The 23,981-nt window shown below is 34.3% G+C and overlaps 2 protein-coding genes across 4 annotated transcripts in view; one reads left to right on the top strand and one right to left on the bottom strand.

Annotated features, from left to right (window-relative positions):
* Positions 1–7,455, bottom strand: part of LOC125056303 (long-chain-fatty-acid--CoA ligase 4) — a 75,320-nt gene extending 67,865 nt beyond the window's left edge. Inside the window, exon 1 of the mRNA XM_047659335.1 lies at positions 7,309–7,455. The gene's annotated coding sequence lies outside the window, so the exon portion shown is untranslated. The remainder of the gene's footprint in view (positions 1–7,308) is intronic.
* Positions 7,456–7,814: 359 nt separating this feature from the next.
* Positions 7,815–23,550, top strand: LOC125056302. Of its 3 annotated transcripts, XM_047659332.1 has the most exons (18): positions 7,815–8,024; positions 8,273–8,394; positions 8,666–8,812; positions 9,489–9,626; positions 10,692–10,824; positions 12,289–12,415; positions 13,104–13,229; positions 14,040–14,171; positions 14,644–14,778; positions 15,158–15,213; positions 15,998–16,150; positions 17,419–17,558; positions 18,222–18,396; positions 19,259–19,496; positions 20,320–20,422; positions 21,276–21,415; positions 22,750–22,927; positions 23,390–23,549. In XM_047659332.1, the coding sequence occupies exons 2-18, from the start codon at positions 8,368–8,370 to the stop codon at positions 23,519–23,521; spliced, it is 2,280 nt and encodes a 759-aa protein (XP_047515288.1). In that variant the 5' UTR covers positions 7,815–8,024; positions 8,273–8,367; the 3' UTR covers positions 23,522–23,549. The 3 variants fall into 3 exon arrangements, with proteins under 3 accessions (XP_047515288.1, XP_047515286.1, XP_047515287.1); XM_047659330.1 differs by lacking the exon at positions 7,815–8,024 and having other exon boundaries at positions 8,031–8,394; positions 23,390–23,550; XM_047659331.1 differs by lacking the exon at positions 7,815–8,024 and having other exon boundaries at positions 8,032–8,394; positions 22,750–22,935; positions 23,390–23,509.
* The last annotated feature ends 431 nt before the right edge of the window (positions 23,551–23,981 follow it).

The following is a 23,981-nucleotide window of genomic DNA, read 5'->3' as shown; positions in this document are numbered from 1 at the left end:
TGTATTACGTAAGAAAATATATATCTTAGACCTCGTGCAACACTTATTGCCCGACCTTAATTAAACACTGGCAATGTGTCATAATTATTTCCCTGTTTTGGAGAGACCTGCTAGTATGGGTTAATTCACTAAATTATTAAAATATATTTAGCATTATCATTTTTTTTAATTGAATTATAAGCAATAAATAAATGTATATAAGAATAAAATCAGTCTATTTCACTGATTTAACTAAAGGTCTTTACTATAAGTAATCATATGTATGTATATATATATTAACTCTCTGTAACATAAATAATAGAGAATAATTGAGTATTACTGTTTTGCCTCTAAATTTTAATAACAAAACCCCGTTTATTTCCAATCGTTGCTATTGTTTACTACATATATACAATATTTTTAATTTATAACATATTAATTTGGTTAAAATACCTGCGAATCTGCATGCAGTTACAAGTTATAGAAAATAACATGACGCTGTTAAAATTAAATAAAAGTTTAAGAAACAATATTTACGTTATAAACTTATAGAACATACAATATATTATTATATATGTATATTATATAAATACCTTAATTGAAAATCTATTCAATCTTATAGATTCGTTGATACGCTGTTTTCTTAAAGGACCCTAAAACGAACTAGTTCGTAAATACCAAGTGGGCAGCTTTTTCCACATAGTGGCAAAAACTGCCTTAAAAAACACTCAGTTGTGAAACCACGGATGTCGAGGTGATACGGCGAATTCCGTGTTCTGCCTTTAGAAATGAATAAGGTTCGATACTTTATTCATTTCTAAAGTATTTTGTACCAAATGCAGTAATTAAATCCAAAAAATGTTTATTAAAAACATACCTTCACTTTTGACGATTTGAATTATAAGAAAATAGAAGAAACAAACGACGCTGAACAACTGGAAACGTGCCGCTAGTGACTAAGTGGCGAACTTGGTTTAGACGCTACTGTGACCAAGATTTAAGGGTAAGATTCAAGAACAGGACGAAGGGTAATATTAAAAACAGTTGGAGGTCGTATCTCCTAGGGAAGACCCTCATCGAGAGACGATTCCACAGTTCGCTAGTTCGCAAAAGAAAATATCTGAAAGCGGACCATTGAAGACTTCCAGCCATCTAGGTGTTGCGGATGAAATTTTGAGTTAATGCAGTTCGGACAGTGATGAACACACACACCTTGTAGAATACGTTTAGAGACGGTATGTCCCTGCGTCGAGAGAGACAATAGCAGAATACAATAGCAGGACTTCAATTTATAATAAAACATTATTTTAAAATATTTAATTAATTTAACACACATTATAACAATATACATTATACATACATTAGAATATTATATCGCGAGTGTATACGTAACAGATTAGAAAGATAAACCAAAATATCGGCCTAATTTAAACCAAACGTAAAACTTTATGATAATTATATCTTTAAAATAAAAGTATGGTAACCCGAAGCGGATGGCAGCAGGCGGGCGGAAGGCGGCGCACACGCAGGCGCGGATAGGATAATGTACGGGAGCGAAGTCCGACCGACGAGAATAGATCACGAACTGCATAGGATTAAAAATGGGAATATTTTTTTTCCGTATGTTGATCACATTTAATACCTCTTAACTAATTCAGCCTAATTTCACCGTTTAAACTAGTATTCTTTGTCACAGCGAAACCACAATTAGACAGAAAGAGACAAAAGAGTACCCCAGATTTTGTTATTAATATAAATATGTGATAAAATAAATAACTATATAGTATAAGACAGATGGACGGAATTAATGAATGGAATGGTGCCATAAAGAGGGAAAACGAAGAAAAGGCCGACAACGCAAAAGGTGGGAGGAGGAAGTCAAATTAACAGTAGGCTTCTAGTACTCCAACTGGAGAAGAGTCGCAAAGGATATATAACAGTGGGTTTGAGAAGGAGGCACACCGATCTCCCGAGATATACTGTAGTGAAAATATATTAAACATCAGAGAGTTACGGAATATAAAGGCTATATTATTATAACACGTAAATCTTTTATTCATATATTACTCATAATTAAGTATAAGTCCCTTTGTATTGAATAGAAAAACGTGCGATTATTATTAAATTAAACATAATATTTATACAAAATAAAACATTCAATTCCTTCATATTTTAAATTAAATACGAAGGGTCTGTATCACAATGTACGGATAAGTTCTACATAAGTTCCAAATTAGCTATTTATTACTTATTGGTAGGATAAACACTATTGTTGCGTTTCACGACTGTCAGATAGCGCTATTCGTCACATAAAGTCTATCATAAATTATGAGTCCGATGAATGTCAAATAGCACAATTTATCTTCCAAATAATTTATGTGTTGCATAGCTATTTGGTACTTTATCCATACATTGTGAAACAGACCCTAAATGTCTAAATTAAAACTGTCTCGTATGGGAGTAATAATAAATTCGAAATAAACTATGTCAAAATGTATAACATAGGAGTAAAACTGAGCGCTAAACGAATAATTCCCAACACTGTAAACAATCCTTGCGAGACATGCACTTCAGACCCACTATCTCCGAAGGTCCCGGATAGTTTATCGTAACAGGGCTGATAAACGCGGATGTGTTCTTTGCCCGGAGATAGCTGTTTACGGATATGCCGCTAGCCGGGTGATAGGTTACGTATTGATTTACGATAATTAGAAGAGTCATATTTATCTGTGTACAAAACTTGCCTTTACCTAAACGATGTTGTATGATAGGGATTACTAATATTATAGACGCTGAAAGCTACAATAGAACCCCTTATTTTGGGAAATCAATTTACTGAACATGCCGCAGTGCTGGGGACATCTTATTAAAGTGACCCAGGGAGGGGCTGGTTCATGAGGTTCAATGGACCACTAGAACCCAACAACCCCATCTGCTTTGGACGGGAGGCACGGTAACAGTTTCCCCTAATCCGACTGTTGGAGTTCTGGCTTAACCACTCTCAACTTTGAAACCGCATGAAACACGGCTGAATTTTTTTTGATTTGATGAGCGCAATTATTATTTGCCTCACTGCAAAATATATTGTAATATTTGTCCCTATTATTTTATATTCAAACATTCCTAACATGTATTAAATAAATCACAAAGAATGCAATTGGCATACTTAATTATAATTTAATGTAATTAAAATTGTAACTGTATTAATGAGAATAAATCTCAACTTAAATTATACTCAAAAATGTAATAAAACTACTCAATCCCTCATACACTGAGACAAGATGAGGATAGAGTGATGGAGGCAGCAAGTCGACGTATCAGCTAGGGTTTTGCAAGACAAGGCCGACCTTTAGTAATAAAGACTACAAAGAAGAGACTTAGAGCATATTCAGACTAATAGCTGAGTTTCATTATAGGACGTCAAGGCAGAATACAGAATACCATCCGTATCACCTCAACGTCCGACAACTGAGATAAGGCAGAAGAAGCTGGGCTTGAAGAATTTCCGAACCAATTCGACTTAGGAAATTCCTTTAAAGACTAATTCTTAAAAGGCCGGCAACGCACTTGCGAGCCTTCTGGCAATGTGAGTGTCACTTGCCTCCTATTACATTTTTTTTAATATTCAAGAATGTAATATGTGAATGGCAAAAGGGAATTTTTAATTTTTATTGTTTTTGATGTCTTATTTTATTATTTTCTTTAAGTATTATTATTTTGTGTGTTTATGTGTGTGTGTTTTTGTTTGTAATAAATGTTATGTGTATGTCTAATATTAATCAGAAATAAATTAAAGTTACAACTGTTAGTCACTAGTGAATAACAAAGACACGAAGAAATTCATTGTACTGAAAAAAACAAAGGAGCAAATTAAAAAGATAACTTTAACAAAAGACGTATTGGTAACTCACGGCCACGATATCGCTGCATAATTTATGCTGACATTTAAATAGGGTTTTTGCTCGTATTTAAAATGTCGCAACATTTGCAGGTGTTTATAAATTTTCGACTGTTCTTGCAGATATTGCAATTCATTTGTTAATATCAGAGAATTCTTGTAAATATCAGCCACGTTTAGTATAACAGTACCAAATTTAAGGGAAATCAAGCTGTCCAGAGGATTTTCAGGACATTATTCAAGAAATTTATTTTGTTTTCTTTAAAAACACACGATTATATACTAAGCCCCGAATCCAACCAACAAACTAAACCAAATAAAACTCCAAGATCGAAATAACAGCTATTTTATACTACTTTAATGTTTTTAATGCATATTTGAAATTACCTCTCAAACTAAGTGTACAACGAGAACTTTAGGGTTTTGAATCGACATTTAAGAGTAAATATATAACAATTTTAATACATTATTAAGTTAATATAAATGTAGCTACAACATATTACGTTCTTCAGAAATAAATTCTTTGAACGTTTTTTTGCTAACCAAACCCACTAGAGTATTTCCCAAACTTTCTTGCGCTTAGCCTTCCTATAATTTGTATGTAACATAATATATAATGTTTGATATTAAAAATTTAATAAAGTATTATAAGTAACTTAAATGATAGGTTTTATAAAGAAATTACGTTAACGAAACAATAAAAAAATAACATATAACGAAATTCAAATCTCAAATAATTTTAATGAATTATCGAATAGCCCCCTTTAATAATCAAATTGCCCCCCTGTGGGAACGTGGTCCCCACGTTGGGCCAACTGCACTACATTCTAGACTACGTTATCATAGCAGATATATAATAAGTAGGACAAAACATCGCGTGATGTCTGTCCCCGTGGACTTTGATCGCATGAGACAACCAATTGTGTTGTTTTTGAGATAACACATGTTCCTAATGCGTATTAAATTGATTAGTCTATGAAGGGATACATGAATATTTTATGCTTGCCTAGTCAATGGATTAAGCATTCCTACTCATAAATAACTCTCAAATTTATAGTTTCTACACAACTGATTTAAAGGTAATTTGATTAACTTCTTCGGTTTTTTTGAAAACGGTTAAAATTAAATAATGCTCATATGGTAATTGTTAATGGAACTTTGATTCCGATTCAGAAATGGGTGAAAGGAAACAATGTCTGATCCATTACCTATGAATTAGCCATTATATTATTTATAAACCAGCCTGTCAGCATTATTCTTTGTTAAATTTAAACCTTAACAAAAATTATTACTTTTCCTAATACATTTAAAAATGTGTTTTTGTCCTTATTACTTGTGTCACTTTATACATAAAGAAATGTGTCAAAACTTTCTAATCTAGTTGAGAGTTGCTAATAAACAGTCCCGTTTGTTTATAAGAGTATATTAGTTATAAATTAGAGTTTATGTAAACCTGTAAAAGTCTGAAGAAACTCTGTAACAAACCACAGTCAACGTATGTTTAATATCACACATTTATTAATATATAGACATACTAAATAAAATACTATACACCTTAGTAATTATCCTACAGTGATTTTAAATTTGTCATGGTTCACTTCAAACCAAGAATTTTCAGATAAAATCCTTTAAATAGCTTTAGGGGCAACACACAGATCCATTGTTGAGCAGCAATAAATACCACACATTTTATCAATACCAAACTGGAGACACTAGAATCAAATAGGAATCGATAGCATATTCATGTATGAAGTATTTGAATGTTATGACACACAGTAGGTAAGTAGATTCTGAACCCTGCCCTCAAATTAGATGATTCGTCTCAAGGTCGCGTAACAAGGTCAACAAACGGCGCAAACATATCAAAACTATCAAAAATTAATAATAAAGTCTCGCTTTATGGAGCTTGGAACTACAACTATATCACTATTTCGATTCAAATGTATTGATGCTGTTTAAATTATACATTGTTTTAAATATTAATTTAATCAATTGATGGTTAGATTTTTAAGATATATAAATATAGTACCCATGTAAAAATACATTTTTAATATTCTTAGTGTGATTTTGTATTCAAGAGATACTTTATGTCTTCGCAGAACCGTTACTATTTATTGGATGTGTGAGCTAGGCCAATACAGATGTAGGCACCAACATAGTAGATAAACTAAGAAAAAAAATTAAAAAACAGTTTCATTATTTTTTAAAACTGTAAGTAATAAAAAAAGATTATACATAATGTTTTATATATATATGTGTTGTTTTCACTGTTATTTAACGCTCCTATTTTAATTATTACCATTAGTCTTAAGATGTCATGTCGAGCATTTAAGAAGAACCTGGCCAATAAAAAGAGTTGCGGAGATTTATTACTTTTCATTGTGAACTACACACTAGATCCAAGAACTGGCAGTACACGTAAATAAAAATTATATTTTATTTCATTGCATTATTTTCATGATACCTAATCTTACTTGATTTGGTTTAATAGAGATATATAAGTTAACAGTGTCACAAGGACTCTAGTACAAAAACCTGTAAGCACAATATATCATTTGTGTACATGTCGTAGTATAATATTTATAAAAAAGGCCATTGAATACACTGTGTAAATAACTATTTTTGGTAATTGTTTTTGTAATGACATTAGCACACAAATGAAAAAAAATCTAATTACTTATAAGATTATAATTAATGTAAGTTAAAATTATAAATGTGTTTATAATGTACAATGTTAATCATTACAACTATTATGCTTCATAAAGTTTAAGATTATAGATATAAAAGAATGAAAAACATAAGGAATTATATACTTATATATATAAACCGTAATAGTTTAAAACAAATATTTGAAAATTGTGATTATTTTAGAAATTAAATATTGGAAATAAAAACTAAAGACTTTTTTTAGTATATATAGGGAACATGATCAGTTTAGAAAGGTGTAACAGTTAATAAGTTATAAAGTAAATTTAAAAAGAAATAACACTACTATTACTTACATGAATATTACGTTTTCCTATTAATATTTACAATCATTAAGTTCAATATTTATGTGCCTTATCATAGGCTTATCTATCTAAATTGGTTATCTCTTTGTAAGGTAATCCACACGATCTACTATTTTAAGTTTTAGATAAAGAGTAAAAATAAAAAATGTTAGAATTTTAAATGTACCGATTGTGATGTGAAAAATTAAAATGTGGGTGGATTAAGAACGACGTGATTATATAGAATTTCTAATTAGATATTAGCAACATTTAACATATAAAAAAAGTGTACGACTTATTACTCATCGTAAGCATTTATTTTTTGTAGAAGATAATAAAATTAATAATAATGTTGTATGCAACATAGGTTAGAAAATGCGACACTTCTCTTGGTGTTTTCAATTGATAATTAAAGCAGTAGTTTATTAAATCAATACTTACAAATCGGCTCTGAGGTTTTGGTATTCACTTAGAAAATAACACTTGTAAATTATCACTGAATTTTTAAATAAACTAGAAGTAAACACTGGCACTCTCTGTTTTTACGTTGACTGCAAAATCAACCAACCCGAAAAACTAGTGAAGTGAATCGAGCTGTCTTACAATGTCAGTCTGTCAATTTCGATTAACTTACTCGAAGTTGCTTCTCACGATTGTTCGCAGTTTAAAACATTTTTCAATAAAACTTTCACATAGTATCTTTAGATTAATTGCTTTAAAAATTGTATTGTCTATTTATTTTAATTGATAAACAAAATTGCATTTAATATTATTATAAGTGTTAGGTTGGTAGCTAACCATCGAGTTGTCGATTATGATCGTATTTGCCCTCGAATCTAACTCGCTGTTACAACTTGTTTTGGGATGAGAATCTTAACCAATCAGATGAAAGCTAGACCGTGAAAAAGGTGGCGTGATCTCGACGTCACAGCTGTTAGTACCTACTACCTCTTATATTATACCTATAACAGTTTCAAACTTTGACGGGCTATTGGTACAGGCTTCTTTAGCTTTAAACAGTAATATTATCTAATAAATTTGCAAATTAACAAGCACTTTCTATCCCGTGTGCGTTACATATTACACCTTGTATAGAATTTGTATTAGATTATTCGTAAAGATTAAAAACCGGTGAGATACAATAAATGATTAAGTAGGTACGATATTTTTCTGGTCCAATTTTAATTAAAAGGTGACACGATACGTTCTTTCAATCTTTATGAAATTTTCATTTCGAATCTTTAATAGATAGTAGACTACTATGCCTGTGCTAGATGCTTCACACTATTCTGTTTTTATTTTGATAGCTTCATGATAGGGTCAAAACCCTGTTTATATTTTTAAAATTATTTTTATAAAATGTTCAAGAATTATATTGATATTTGTGATGTTGTGTCGTTATTAGTTTATTGTCCTGCGGAAAAGGCATATTTATTGACTAAAGAATCTAATGGGGAATACTGGATTCCATCAAGTAGGACCGAGAAGAATTGCTGGAAAATGTCCGCACATAAATTGAATTTTGAGGTAATTAAGCTTATTGTACTCAAATCTTCAAAACTATAATAACAATTGTACCAACTGAGTATGGAGGTACATGTACCGGTTGTTACAAATATTATTGGAAAATAATCAAGACACTCTGTTTACATTAATTATTTCTAAGTGTTACAGGAATATTTTCGGGGTTTAAAATAAATTACGCTTCATAGGATACCCATCTCAAAGATATCCTAAAACAATAAAATTCGTGGACACAATATGTGAATGTTACGTTACGTTACGTTGTCTGTACTAGTTATTCGGTATGGATTCGTCTGCCCAATGTCATCCATTGCGCGTATACAAGATTTGGCTCCCGGATCATCCCAGCACCTGTGTTTACCATGCCGTATATAAAGTATCTATTAAGCCTGATGTTAAAAAACGGGTCAAGCGAAGAGTGGTAAGTTTTATTTATCACAGTGTTCATACATATAAAATTAAGTAAAAGAGTAAATAAAAGTTTTAGCAACAGATTTCACAAATAACGCCTGATGAAAAAAAAAGGCAATCATTGTCTAGTCTTTTTACAGGCGTTATTTAAGTACGAGCTTTAAGCTTTATACAACATCTAAGCCTGCCTTATTTATAGAAATACTAGCAGACTGGCCAAGCGTTGCTGTGGCTAAGGTTTTTGTTATATTACATAGTAGTAAATTATTCAAGGGAAACTGTAGGAGAACTTATGTGAAAGGTAGATAGCTTATGTGAAACGTTGGTACTTTTAGCACAGCGCCATCTGTTAGAATTGTATCAAATAATAAACAAATATTTGCAATAAAATAATATTGCGGCTATAAATTGAGATGTAAGCTATCCTATCTTTTAAGTTAGATCAAACTGCACACGGTGTGCAAATTTGATTGATATCGGTTCCGTAGTTTAGGAGTCCATAGCGGACAAACAACGTGACACGTAATTTATATATATTAAGATAAGATAATGAATTACACTCTTTGAACTAAAGTACTCTTCCGTTACTTTCTATCAAAAACGTTTACAGTGTTGAACAGAGACAGGTAATTAGGTTGGATTACTGATTTAGTTTCGTTTTCGTCAAATATTTTAAATGGTTTTAGGGTGTTCGAAATCGTCTTCAATGGTTCACCACGGTGGAGTTAGATCGCCTACGAGCGCACGCGAACCTTCGGAGTCCAGAAGTCGCCGTTTTCGCTCAAATGGCGTTGGGAGATGTACCTAAGGACGCAGATATATTGGTATATTGAATACGGAATAATATGTAATTGTTTAATCAAGACTGGTATTATAGAGAAACGGATACGGAAAGGTGTATTCCGTTTCCATTTAGCTTTGAGCGTAGTTTTTTATTCAGTATTCTTGGTAATCAGTTAAATAAAAAATATATTTATAATGATGCAATAGGTCAAAATTAATGAATACTGAATACCAAGCCGATTAAAAAAAATATTTTTAAATAATTGGAATATAAACAATGAAAACCTACCGGGTATGTGGGTTTGTGGGTATGTGTTGCCCTATATTGAAAAGTACATCCAGCAATTGTCGTTTTGGATATCCATGATGCGGGAATTATCATCAGGGTTACTCTCTAAAACTAACTAGTTCCACATAGGTTTCAAACTTACACAAATATTTAGAGATTGTGTCAAATCTTTTTTTAAATAAAAATAATCGCCTTTACTAAGACAAATCATTGTAAGACTAATGTGTTTATGTCGCAGCCAACTAGCTTAATTAGCCGTTCAATTAACAGCATAGCCGTTTAACTAAACGGTGCCGTTTAACTAGGTGCCTGAAAGATGTTCAGTCAGTTGATCAAACAGCTATGCAAATATTTTCTGCCACTCTCAGGCTCGAAACGAAACTCTTCAAACTGTCAATATGGCGTCGGCAAACCTTAACTTTGATGGTGTTTTCCAAAGGAATGGAAGAGTGTAGTGACAATAATAATGTGAATTTGACTCAAGCAATTTAATTATAAAAGAAATATTTTTTACGTGATATGTTTCATCTTTTTTATTTCTGCCAAATTTTATTTCTGCGTACGAATGGCCTAAGCATTAGCAAGTTTCTTAAATGTTGTAACAAACGCTACGGCTGAATATCTTTCAGGCCGCTAGTTAAAAGGCTAGGCTGTTTATTGAACGGCTGATTACGCTAGTTGGCTGCGACATATTATATATATTAATTTATTTGCTATAATATGCACAAGGATCTTAATGTGGATAGTCAGATACGATTAATAGCAGTTACAGGATAAGGTGAGCCTGTCATACAATAAATTCCTTAACTTTATGCAGGATTTTGAGCCCGGTATGATTGTTGAGATTTGTGACGACAACGTTCTGATTGGTGTCGACGTCGCTGGGGGCGCTGTTGCGTTATCGTCACCCCACTGTCAATTACTGCAAGCTGCTAATTACAATAAAGAAGGTATTTTATGTAGTAACTAGCCCCCGCGAACTTCGTTTCTCCTTAATGTGATTTTACTCAGCCTACCTCTTTAGTACATACCAACATGGAACATTTTGCTATGCTACCCCAGAGACGGTTCGGTTTTCTGGAATTAAAACTTTTTAGGGTTATCTGTGAACTTTTCTCACTAGTAGGAAGATCTCTGAAGGTTTGGTCAGACAGCGGACGGGGCGGGACGGCGACGGGGCGTGAATGTCACACTACGGACGTGATGATACTTGAGCGTCGCGCCAGCCGACCCGCCGCACTCGGCGTGATTTCTCGAGCATTTTGAAACAATCTCTTTGAGATTTCTTACTATTAATTCCCAAATCGCTGATTTCGAGCTCGCAATTTTGTATTGGAAATGGCTCAAATCATACAAAAACTTGCTCGAACACTTTCGATTAGTTTTTCAATTCTCTCCATGTCCATTTTTGTAGTTGAATACAAAGCTGCCGTCACGCCAGGCGCGACGCGTCACGTACCGCTATCTGTTTGTCTACTACAACGAATACCCATATAAAGGCCGATTTACATTATCTTAGTGTTTAGGAGAGTGCTTTAGTACAACTTGAAAGGCAAGTTCTTTAGCGTAGCGTTTACTAAAGCAAGTAGCGTTTACATGTTTCAACTAAAGTACTATCCTAAAGCACTCTCCTAAACACGGAAATTCCATCTCACACTTCATCCTTCTTAGGAAATTCATTCACGATCTCCGCCATTAAGTTGTGGAATACGCTGCCCGACTCCGTACGATTGGCTACCTCTCTTTCATCTTTTAAAACTCTTCTGTATAATCATTTCTTAACATTATCCTATCCTGATCAATCGTGACTTGTATAAATTTTATGTTTCCTTTTACTCACTATTTGCTGTCCATGTATTTGTAAGATTAGCTTTTAAGTTTTTAGTCTGTTGTTAATATTTTTTTGTATTACTTTAGATTAAGGTACTATGTATATTATATATATATTTTTTTATATAACATTTGTTTCTGCACTTCTCGCACGCATCATGTTTCTTTTTTTTTTAGTTTTTCTCTTTAACTAGGGTTGCCTGGAAGAGATCGCTTATTAGCGATAAGGCCGCCCGTTGCATCCATTATAATTTTTTTGTATTGTGTTTCATTCTTTGTTTTTTGCAACGAAGTGTAAATAAATAAATAAATAAACACTAAGATAATGTAAATCGGCCTTTACACAACGTGTGGCGACGCGCTCACGCCCCGTTCGCGCCCCGCCGTACTTTTCTTGTACTACCGTCGGGCGCGACGGCGACGGTACGCGACCGTTGGCGTGTGACATATGCTATATTAATTATTAGTACATTACAACTGCTCACGTCGCGCCAACCAGAATGTTTTTGCTGAATTATAATAAACCTTCATTGCCATACAATGTTTTATCACATTGTTCGTATCATAAATATTTGTATTTTTAGATCAAATTCGTCTGTACAACGAATTCATTCTCCTGGTGTATCCTGCTCTCTACATGAGTCCCAATATATTCACGCAGTTCATGTCCGATCTTGGATGGCAGAAAACACAATGTGCCAATTTATTTAGGTAACCACAGACACTATTAAAGCTCTTTCATTTGTTAATTATTTAATCATTACAATTAAAGGAGACCATGATGTAATGATTACAAAGATTTAAAGTGACGGAGAGGATGACCAGTTCTTCTCGTTCGTTCTAAGCCCTTGATTTAAGAACTGGCAGTCAATTTAAATTATTAAGATCATTAAGAGCATAAGTGTACAACCACTATAAGGAAAAACAAAATTAAAGACAAATATTTATGAAATAATGCAAGAAATGTAAAACTACAATCAAAATTAAATAACTTATTCATAAATAAAAAAACAAAACGGCTAAAACAAATACATATATGTATATATATAATAATATAAATATATAATGATTCACAATAATTTTTAAGTTCTAGAAAGTTTCACGGATTAAGGGATATTGTTTTCCTGCCTCCCGTAGCCCGTACACGTAGTACATAGCGAGCACATGGCAGTGATACCAAGTTAGGGGGTTCCCCCCAAGGTTGGGGGAATGTAGGACGAATCAAGATGTCCCAGGGGTTATTTAGGTTGTACAATAGTTTAGGGGGATTTTTAGGGTACCTATATTTTTTTCTTTTGTATTCAATACAATTTATATTAAGCCTAGACACATTAGATAGAGCCCAATCGATAGTTATTACATTTTTATGGTTCTATACTATTTAAATGGTTATTTCTAGAGCTGCTGATATCTCATGCCGAGGTGGCCTGTCGTTCCTTGACGTGATGTTGTGGTGCGCGGCATTGGAGCCTATGACGCAACACCTGGGCGTACCAGCTGAACTGCGATGTAGATATATTTTCAGGTTGTTCTATTAAACATAACTCATGTTAACATTGTAACTAGTATTCAATCTTGAATCTCAGAAAAAAATCCGGTTTGAGGCTGTATTATTGTTAAATCCCGATTATGATAAAACTTTTTGATAGAGCAGATAAAGTAAGAAACACTGTGTTTTCTTTATAATATAATTATACAGTATTTATAACATTCTAAACCTGCATAGTAATAATAATTAATTAAAGGATAATTAGAAAACTTAAACCAATTTAAAAGTTTGGACCCCAGAGTTGGTGCTTTTCCAACGAATAAGCGATAAAAAGAAAGCATTAAAGGTACACTGTCACAGGAACCAAACTTAAAAAAAAATAATTATATAGTTCGCGCCTGGTAGATAGTACCGGTGACCCCAGAGCTGGTGCTTTTCTTACTCAAGGAACAAGTATCGCAATACAGCGAGAAAATGCTGCCAGCATTGTTACACTGCCACAGGGACCAAACGTATAAATGTTGTTAATTTTCTATTTATATATTTTTTTATTATTAATATGTAGGTTAAGAATATTATGTTTTTTTATTATATTACACCTTAAGTTGTCCAATCGACATGTAAGCATCGAGAGTCGACGCTTACTCTCGTTGTATACATTTAAACGCGTTTCAAGAAAAGTGTGTACCAATTCTTAAAAGGCCGATAACGCACTCACGAACCATATGGCATTGAGAGTGTCCATGGGTATCACTTATCATCAGGCCCGTTAAAAAGAAAGTAAATGTGATTTTTTAAACGACCTTTTTCGTAATGCAACTAACCTTTAAAATATCTGTTTTCAAGGTATTTCGATGCAAATCGAGATCAAAAACTGGAGTACCAAGAGTTTAAGGAGTTGGTTGGAGCCGCACGCGCAACAAGAGAGTTACCTGTTGATCCTCTCAGTGTCGCTAGGGAGGCTGATGTCTGCCTTAGGTATTAAAAGGGACCAGATCTTTCATCCATCGTGTACCAGATTTGAAAGTCTATAAGCCTGGCCCGACTACGGCTGGACAATTTTTTTTAAACATTTTGGAAATATGGAAGGAATGAATTATTCTGTTGGTGAAAGAGTTTTTGATATCCGATTTGACGAGTTTATTCGTTACATACAAAAACTTCTTCTCTTCTTCTTCTTCTAAAATATACAACAGCGTCCTGAGAATCGGGAAATAGTAGCAGTGTACGCGTTTCGAATACGCCTGCGAAGTTTTTGGAGTCTAATGCAATAACAGCGTACGATGGTGGCGTGATATTTTACTTTTTATGTTTTTATTATTTTTTTCTCATGTGAGGTATGTTTTTAATGAGAATAAACTTCTTTATACCTAAATACCTAAAGTTAAACATTCCCAAAGATTCCATGTTCGTTAAACAGTCATGTATACGTTCGGACATATGATTTTAGACAATTAGGCCTCCAGCCGAACTGTCAGCTACTGATGGCAGACTTCCTTCGTGCTGTTGGAGAGATGTTTTTTCGCGGCACCAGCTCCTTGTTACGCTCACCGAAGAGCATCGCCGGTTATTTGTTGGATCTTCAGTAAGTTTTGAACGGATTAAAATGTATAAATTTCTTCGTTTCATTATTTTACAATATATCAAATATAAAAAATAAACAGTGGCGCTTACAAGCGTTCTGCGCCTCAGATTTCTGTATGTTTCGTGATTATTTATTTTGGTCTAATAATAATCAAGTAGATCAACCTGTGCCTAACACATGCCGGTGACTTTTTGGGTCTAAGGCAAGCCGGTTTCCTCACTATGATTTTCTTCACCGTACCAGCGAGTGTTAAATGCGCACATACAAAATTGGCACAGAGAATGGCCCTCAGGGATGAGAGTCACACGCTGAAACCAAATAGTTCACTGTTCTTAATCAAATTAAAGTATTTTAAAATTTGATAAATTAAAACTTGCAGCGAACGTGACCAAGAAATGAAAGCAGCGACCACTTCTAAGTTGATAAACTACCAAGGTAAACTTTTCAACTTTATAGCCAAGGAAAATTGAGAAGGAAGGAAGTAGCTACACCTACAATCTTCTCCTTTAAAGAGTTATCTATTTGTAAAAAACCGCGAACAATTTTCTTTAACACCTTGGACACGCAGAAACTCTTTTTCATACAGCGCCAATCAGTGCCTGCACATCACTATGATAACATCATTCCGTGAAACGCGCAAACAGAGTTGTTAAGGATATTTAAAAAAAGTTATGGCATTACTTTTATAATGCTATAGGTGTAATATGAAAATTGCAACAAGAACTAATTGTAACTAAAATCCAATCTAAACTATTTTCCCATACAAAGAAATTGAAATACACCATTGCAAATTCATTCATACTAGACGACAGTCAAAATGGGCAACGCCGCATTCGTCTGCAATTCCGTAAATGCTAACCTACGACCGGGACGTAAATATTATCAACTTCTTGATCTGATCTATTGGTCCTTCGGGCCGGATTCATTAGACTGTTCGAGGATCCTCCCTTTAGGTCGGAGAAAGAGCTCAACTTCCTTCCTCCAAATTACTTATAATACAAATTGCTCCACTTCCATCACTCGGCATGCAATAATGTGGTGGCGCATGCTCTTTAACCCTTTTTACATATAAATTAATTAATCATCATGATTTGTCACCCAGTACCCAGTACCCAAGTGTGTGCTATTCAATATCTCGACACGGCCAGTATCAGAAGCACAGAACCGACAGGATTTCATTCTTCTACTAATAAATAATTAAGCAGGTAAACATTTTTAGCACCAAATATGCCAGAAGTACAATCGTCAGGATCCCATGGTAAAGTGAGCTGCGCAGCATCACAGCATCGGGGTGACTATACCCTCGCTTCTTGTGTTGTTAAACTGCAAAAGAAGCAAGATCCTGAAATGCTGGCTTTAACGAGTTTTGATGGTAAACTGAAAAAGTAAATATTGTTACTAGCGCTTTCTTTGTAGTTAGTAATGGGCCAGTAAATTTAACACAATTTTGTTATATTTTTTCAACTATCTTTAGTCGTATTTTTAATTAGACGAAGCCAACTGACAGTAGCTAATGTCACTTTGTAAAATAATGTTGCCATATTTAAAGTAATAGTGATACGTTCAGTTCTTGTTCAATCAGATGAATGAACAATGAGTGTGAATAGTTAATCATTTCAAACTATAAAATAATATTATTTCTATTTTAAAATTGTATAAAAGTGCTCTGATATAAGTTAGGTACTAGTAGTATGTAACTACAATCAGTTTTTTGACGGCTTATTACAAAGCGCGGCGTGGTGACTAGTGCCATCACCGATCATTAATTCAGGAGTTTTTTTCAATCATTCACTTTGTCACAACACTATTTTTATTTCATTAAAAACTGACAACACCGTAAACGTCAGTTGACTTCGTCTAATTAAAAATACGACTATAGCTACTAGATAGCAACTAGCAAAATTCATTTTTAATCACAAGAATACATAACGGAAGTATCATAAATCCTAAAACTTGGTTAAAATAATATTTCTTCGTGAAATTTGATTGTTAAGGAAATTCGAAATTTATTAAAATTTTGAAATCTCAATTTCAGTTCTTCATTTTATATTTTTGTTGTTTCTGTTAACGAATGACAATTTCCTAGTAATTTCTTCCTAAAACCTATCATTTAAGTTTCTTAAGTAAACGGTAAGTAGTGTTATTGGACACTTATGCTAAATATCCTTTTTTAGTAGTATAGTAGTTTATTCTAAGAGTACATTGTCTTCACATATAATTATTTAACAAATGTAACAAAATATTGTAAACCTATTTTAAAAGAGTAAGTGTGGAGTTTCTTGCCCATTCTTCTCCACACGAAACTACCTTTTGGAAGGGGCAACTAGAATCTTCTTTATATTTTTTTTTGACGTTCAAAAGTGCCATTTTAGATGGTCTAATTGAAATAAATGAATTGACTTTGACTTAGTAAAGGTTAGCTTTAAATTAGGTACTAATCTTAAGTCAAGTTAGGCTAAATCGTTTTTATTAAAAATTAAATCTTATGTATTGCTTAGGGGGGCATAGGAATTTTAGAAAGGCTAAGGTTGGACAATCTAGAAAGATCTAGAAAGACTATACAATAATAATAAATTTTCTTTGTACCTTTAAGCAAACCAACGCGGTCATGATTTCCTTATTAGAAGTTCTTATTCACAGAAGACGTAGTAAGCAGTTCCACAACACGTTTGATATCAAACTCATTGGCGTCAATGGACCTCCTTGGAGCATCAGCAATGCCTGTTGAGGCACTTGCCTCTGTACATTACTTCGCTCTTCCTCTCGATAAACCTGCTCATGTAAGGTCAAACCTATTCATAAGCCCCTGTTATCTTATCTGGTCAAGCGCTTGGTTTCGAGTCTGATGAATGGAGTCCATGAAGATGATCTTCTTTCTCTCATCTCACATTATTTCTCTTATATAATTTACTTATATAGTAGATTAATATGTTTTTATGTATGATACGTACGAGCCGTAATAATTAGTGATTTCATCCGCATCACCTTGATGGCTGGTCTTCTACTGACCACTTCACAAGACTCTTCTTTTGCAAACTAGCGAACTGTGGAATCAGCTCCCGGTGGGAGTCTTCTCGGGAGATACCACTGTTTGTTGACCGATTATTTAATGAAAGAGTATACTCCACCCTCAAAGGTCGGCAACCGACCCACTCAAATGAGTGTCCTTTTAGTGGGTGGCTCATAAAAAAATAATAAAAATATAAAGTTTGACGTCTAAAAATGTAATCCACGATCTATTAAGTTATTTAAATCTTTATAAAAACTGACATTAGGAACATTAATATTTATTGAAATATTTTTTTAAAGGATTGCCTTTTAACTCAATATTAAAAAAAAATGTACTTAATAAATAGTTTTAAGACTCGACGCCATTTTCAGTGTAAATATACCTAAAATAATATAGTTTGGATATATAATTAAATTATGAGGCTTATGTATAGCGCCGGACATCCGGCGGTGGTTCAATAACTATCAACAAGGCACCGTGGTCTTGGTTAAACCCTGATGAAGAAGCCTCTCTCGGCAGTATACTGCTCAAACTGGCGGAAGCTGTTCGGTCTATTTGCTCTTTCGAACCAAGATTACTAAAATTAAGCTCACCGGTTTATGCTATAGGTATGTATAATGTATATATATGTAAAACAGAGTGAGTAAATATAGCAATATAAATATAGCATGTAATTTATTTTTGTATATTTATATATATTCTACCAATTAATTAATCAGTGGCGCTACAACCTCTTTAAGTCTTGGCCTCAGATTTCTGAATGTTTCATGATCATTTTTAAATCTAATAGGCAAGTAGGTGATCAGCCTCCAGTGCTTGACACACGCCGTCAACTTATTGGGTCTAAGACATGTCGGTTTCCTACGATGTTTTCCTTCGCCGTTCCAGCAAATGTTAAATGCGCACATAGAAAGAAAGTCACAGCACAAAGTGCACAGCCGGGGATCGAACTTACTACCTCAGGTATGAGAGTCGCACGCTGAAGCCACTAGGCCAATAATGCTTTTCTATTACTAATACCCCACCATATACAAATTTTGATTTTCTTATTTGGTGATTACGTCAACAGTAATTATTTATTTTTTTACACATATTACCCTCACATTGTATATGCTTGTAAACGAAATGCACTTTCGAGGATTACTACAAAAAATTAATACGTTTATGTACTGTTATTTTTAAGAGCTTTGCTTACTTTTGCTGACAAGAGGAGGTGGGGGGGGGGGGGGGGGATAAATTGCAGTAAATCTGCTTATGTAATACTTGAACGGCCCCTTATTGCATTTTATTAGAAATCGGTGCAGTAGTTTTTGTGTGAAAACATTACAAACATTCATACAAAATAAAAATTTTTGCTCTTTATAATATTAGTTTAGATATACAATTTAAACCTTTTTTACAGATAAACCTAGCCCTTACTAAAGCAGTTCAAAATAAGTTCATATAAGATTATTACTTTACTTGTCATAGGAGACTTGCATGGCAACCTACCAGCACTGCTAGCAATGGAATCCGCTCTCTGGCCCCTTGGACCTTCCATGGTCCCAGCCCGATTGCTCTTCCTGGGGGACTTCGTTGACAGAGGGGCATATGGTACGGAGTTGCTGGCGTATCTCTTCGCAGCTAAGTTGCAGCGCCCCACCGGTGTTTATCTCATACGAGGAAACCACGAAGCACGGGATATACAGAAGATGTTCAGTTTTCATACGTATGTGACTATTTTCGTTCTAGATTTTGTCTTAACGCTGAATTTTTCGTAAAGTACGTAAGCTTAGCAAGAGCCGAAAACCCAGCATAATATGTTGTGACAGGGAAGTACCTATACAACAAAATTGAAAAATGTACCAAGTGCGATATTTATATTCAAATTATAAACATAATTTATTTGCAAGAATATGGTAGGTACAAGTGTTTTGGTGGTACAATCAAAAGTTAGCATATGCTGTCTTAATTTGTCTTAAGAGGAATTTTACATAGAGGTTACATTATGAGTCATATAATTATAGTCAATTCTTATATTATTTTATCACTACATCATCACAATATGTAGCGATATTTATATTATGTAGCTAGCGATATTAATATGGCTGATTGTGCGTTTTTTATATTTATTCAATATGATTGTACCACTTCTTGCAAATAAACGATTTATTTATTTACCGTAAGTATGTCATCAGTCAAACAAAACTCTTCTGCAGCCTAGAGACCTTTACAACTAGTTAGATTGTTTCAAATATTTGAAGAATTCAAATACAGTCAAAACCGTTTACGACAACATCGTTCAGAACATAGCGGTTATATTGACCAAAATCAAAGGTCCCGGCTGAATTCTATTGTATTAGGTACTTAACAACGTCATCGGCTGTTACGACTATCGGTTTTTACGACCAAATATGAGTAGTCCCGTCGATGTCGTTATAACAGATTTTGACTGTATTTGTATAAGTATTGCTTTGACAGTCATGGTACACCTTTAAGCCAGTCAACAGTTACGAAAGTATAACTAAATCAATACATAATGTACTCCTCAGAGAGTGCCTTACGAAGTACGGTGAGGTCGACGGAGGGCGGATATGGAGTGCCATCAATCAAGTGTTCGACGTGTTACCTCTAGCGGCTGTTATCGACGGAAAGGTTTTCATTTTTGTTTATTATCGAACAGCTCTCTAGTCTCTATTGGCTCGGATAATATACAGTCGTGTATTAGTGTAGATACATAGTCTGTATCTTACCTGCTAAGATCTTATTTATTTAGAAAAGCTTATTTATATTACAGTTTTATAAACTTTCTTTTAATTTTGATTATATACACGACGAACTATAACAGTTGGGTTGAAATGTTTGTAGGCCAATCTAAGCTGTTTCATCAATCTTTTTTCAGATAGAATTTGTTTAAATTATTCAATAAAGCATTCGATACAACGATTATAGCGGTCATAACTTTTTGATACCATTTTTTTAGTCTGATGTCTTTACACTTCAATATAGGCTTCAGTATCGCGGATAAATTTTTGTCCAGCAAGCTTACTCTTGAGGTCTGAGAATAGAATAAAGTCGCTGGGGGCTAAAACTGAAGAATACGGTGGATACGGAAGTAATTCGAAGCCCAATTCAAGGAAATTTGCCATCATTTTCATTGATTAGAGACACGGTGCAATGTCTTGAAATGGCGCCGTTTTTCCGCGATTCTGTCCTTCAAACGCTCAAATAACGCTACGTAAAAGTCGATATTGTTTATCCCTTTTTAATATTCTTCGATAAATATTTCCAGCCGACTTTTGCGTCTTTGGAGACGGTTCATCACGTGCAGTCTGACTGTCTATTGTTTTACTTGCTAAAGAGCCCACGTTATTTATTTGTAATTGATAATTCTCTTCTAAATTGAAATTATTGCCCGTAATAGGAATCTAGAGTCAAGGATCAAAAACTAAACTAAAACGGATACAATCGTGGATCTACATTGTAAAACTATTCTTACATTTGCCAGGTATTTTGCTGTCATGGTGGTATCCCACCACCATGGGTGTGCCCTCTTATATCAGCCATTGATAAAGTTCCTGTACCCTTGCCGCGCCCAGCAGAGCAGAGCTCGATAGCTTGGGAACTACTATGGAATGATCCTATTAGGTAACTTAAACAATACTAGTGCTTTTGAATGCCCTGTTTTTTATATATTTCATCTCTTTCTGTCAAATTGTGTAAACGCTGTGATGAAAAGAGACAGAGTACTTTAGATTATTTAAAATTGTGCAATAAGACTACTACTACGACTACATTTTTTATGCATATTCAGTAAGTCTGAGAATCGGCTACTATCTTTCATTCGAACCCCTTAGTGTTAAGGATGTCCACCCCAAAAATTTATTTTTTATTTTTTTAGACAATTTTTTTTGTTTTTATTATTTTATGATACAGCATACAAAAAAACATACAACCCCTAATTTTCACCCCTCTACGATCAACCCCTATTTTTTATTATAGTATATCATTATTTTCATTGAACTAAAAAAATGTTTCCTAGAAATAATATACATGGCAAAACAACGTTTGCCGGGTCAGCTAGTAAGCCTATAATATTGAAAATACCTACATGGCGTAACAATTAATATTTTAAAGTAAAAACGATGAGAGTAGAGTAATGTCAAATGGTCAGACCTGTGCTTTTGCTGAAGTTTAATTAAACATATATATTTATATTAAAAAGGATTTACAATAAAACTGATTGAAAATTACTCGTCGGACATTTCAGCAACTCCATTCGCCGAGTCGTTTTAGAAACCTTAGGGCTCATTTACACGAGCGGCACGATCGGCACGAATGACGCGTCGGTGGCAGCCGACCTATATCGTCGCAGTTGTTTGTGTTTGTAATTGTAGCGTGCCGTCCCCGCCATTTTGTCAGTTGACTGCAGAGTTTAGGAGTGCGCACCCGTATCGATTTTATAAAATGATCTCAATATCGGTAAATATCAAGAGAAGTGAATCAAGAAGAGAACCCCTGCTAGCTATGTATATAAAAAAGGGTGCATGTACTTATGTACGCGCGTAAGAAGTTATACTTCTTTGGTATTATTTAAAAATAGTTTTTGATTGCATGCAAACAATTAATTACAATTAAATAATCAAAGACTGGAATAGGAGTCATTATAGTCAATAAAGTTCAGTTTACATTTGAAAAATTAAATAAATAAATATTTATAATTATTCTCTTACATTAAGTGTAACATAAATTCTATTATTATTCGAATGTTGTTTTTAAATTATGTCCAATGCCATCTTCCGTGGGCAACTTCATTCTGTTAATTTTATGTCACGGTGCGCGCGCATCGTAAAATTTCACTATCATAAATTTTTCATAACGCGCCTAAAGAAGTATAACTTCAAAAACACTTCGTTACGAGTTTTTTAGTAGATTTGAAAATGATTTCAAATCCAGCGCTGGCTAGAATAATTTATTTTCAGAAATAATAAGATAACAGCATCCCTAGCCCTAGAACTGGCAGCGAACGAAGGCTTCGCAGTGAACAATAAACGTGGCACGGGTCACGTGTTCGAGCAGAGCGCGCTTGAGCGTTTTCTTCTCGCGAACCAGCTGTCCCATGTGGTGCGAGCTCATGAACTACAACAGAACGGATTTATGGTATCTTAGTTAGTTCTACTTGTCATTTTTTATAGAATAGGGGGCAAACGGGCGGGAGGCTCATCTGATGTTAAGTGATATGGCCGCCCATGGACACTCAATGCCAGAGGATCGCGAGTGCGTTACCGGCCTTTTAAGAATTGAAACGCTCTTTTCTTCAAGCACCCTAAGTTGAATTAGTTCGGAAATACTTCAGTGGGCAGCATACTCAGTTGTGGAACGACGGACGTCGAGGTGATACTGGTGGGATTTACATCTACTACATCTACAGTCTACTTAACAACAAGTATACACTCACTCACACACAGATACACACATGCGCACATACACACACAACCACGCATGCAAAGAATAAGTTCATAGAATCGTCTTACGGGGGCTGTCTCAACTCATGTATTTAATGTAACATTTGAGATACAAATAAAACAACATCTAGATATTAATATATACCAATATTCACAGGTACAATTCAATGGTCGCCTAGTCTCTGTATTTTCCTCATCGCACTACTGTGGTGGAACAAATGACTCCGGTGTGGCATTACTGGAAGATGGAAAACTTCGCTTTATTCGAGTTTCAAACGATTACATATAATATAAATACTGTGCAATTTTTTTTACAGCTTATACAACTAAAAGAATTAGTAAAACTATCTATACATTTAAGTCATTTTTATAAAAACACACAAATTGGTGGCTCTCCGACGAAGAGTCGAGAAAAGTGGCCGTTGTAGTACTTCCTCTAGAACCAGTGACGTAACAATAGGGTGGCAGGGCTGACAAAATGCCACGGGCCCCCGAACCAAGAGGGCTCCTGCCCAAAAGATATTATGTTCTATGGATGAATGTGAAGTCTCCAATACGCATCGGGCTAGCGTGGGGACTACAGACCATTCCCTCTCGCCTAAACGAGGAGGCCTATTGCCATTAGTGGGACATATACAACGTGTAATTGAGTACGCTGAAAATCTCGAAGTTTATTAAAATTAATCTGAGCAGGGATTAAACGATTTTTACTGATAGGGCCCCATCAAAAGAATTGCCACGGGCCCCAG

This window comes from Pieris napi, chromosome 14, assembly GCF_905475465.1.
Source record: "Pieris napi chromosome 14, ilPieNapi1.2, whole genome shotgun sequence".
In the NCBI taxonomy this organism is placed as follows: Eukaryota; Metazoa; Arthropoda; class Insecta; order Lepidoptera; family Pieridae; genus Pieris; species Pieris napi.
This window is presented reverse-complemented; position numbering and strand designations above follow the sequence as displayed.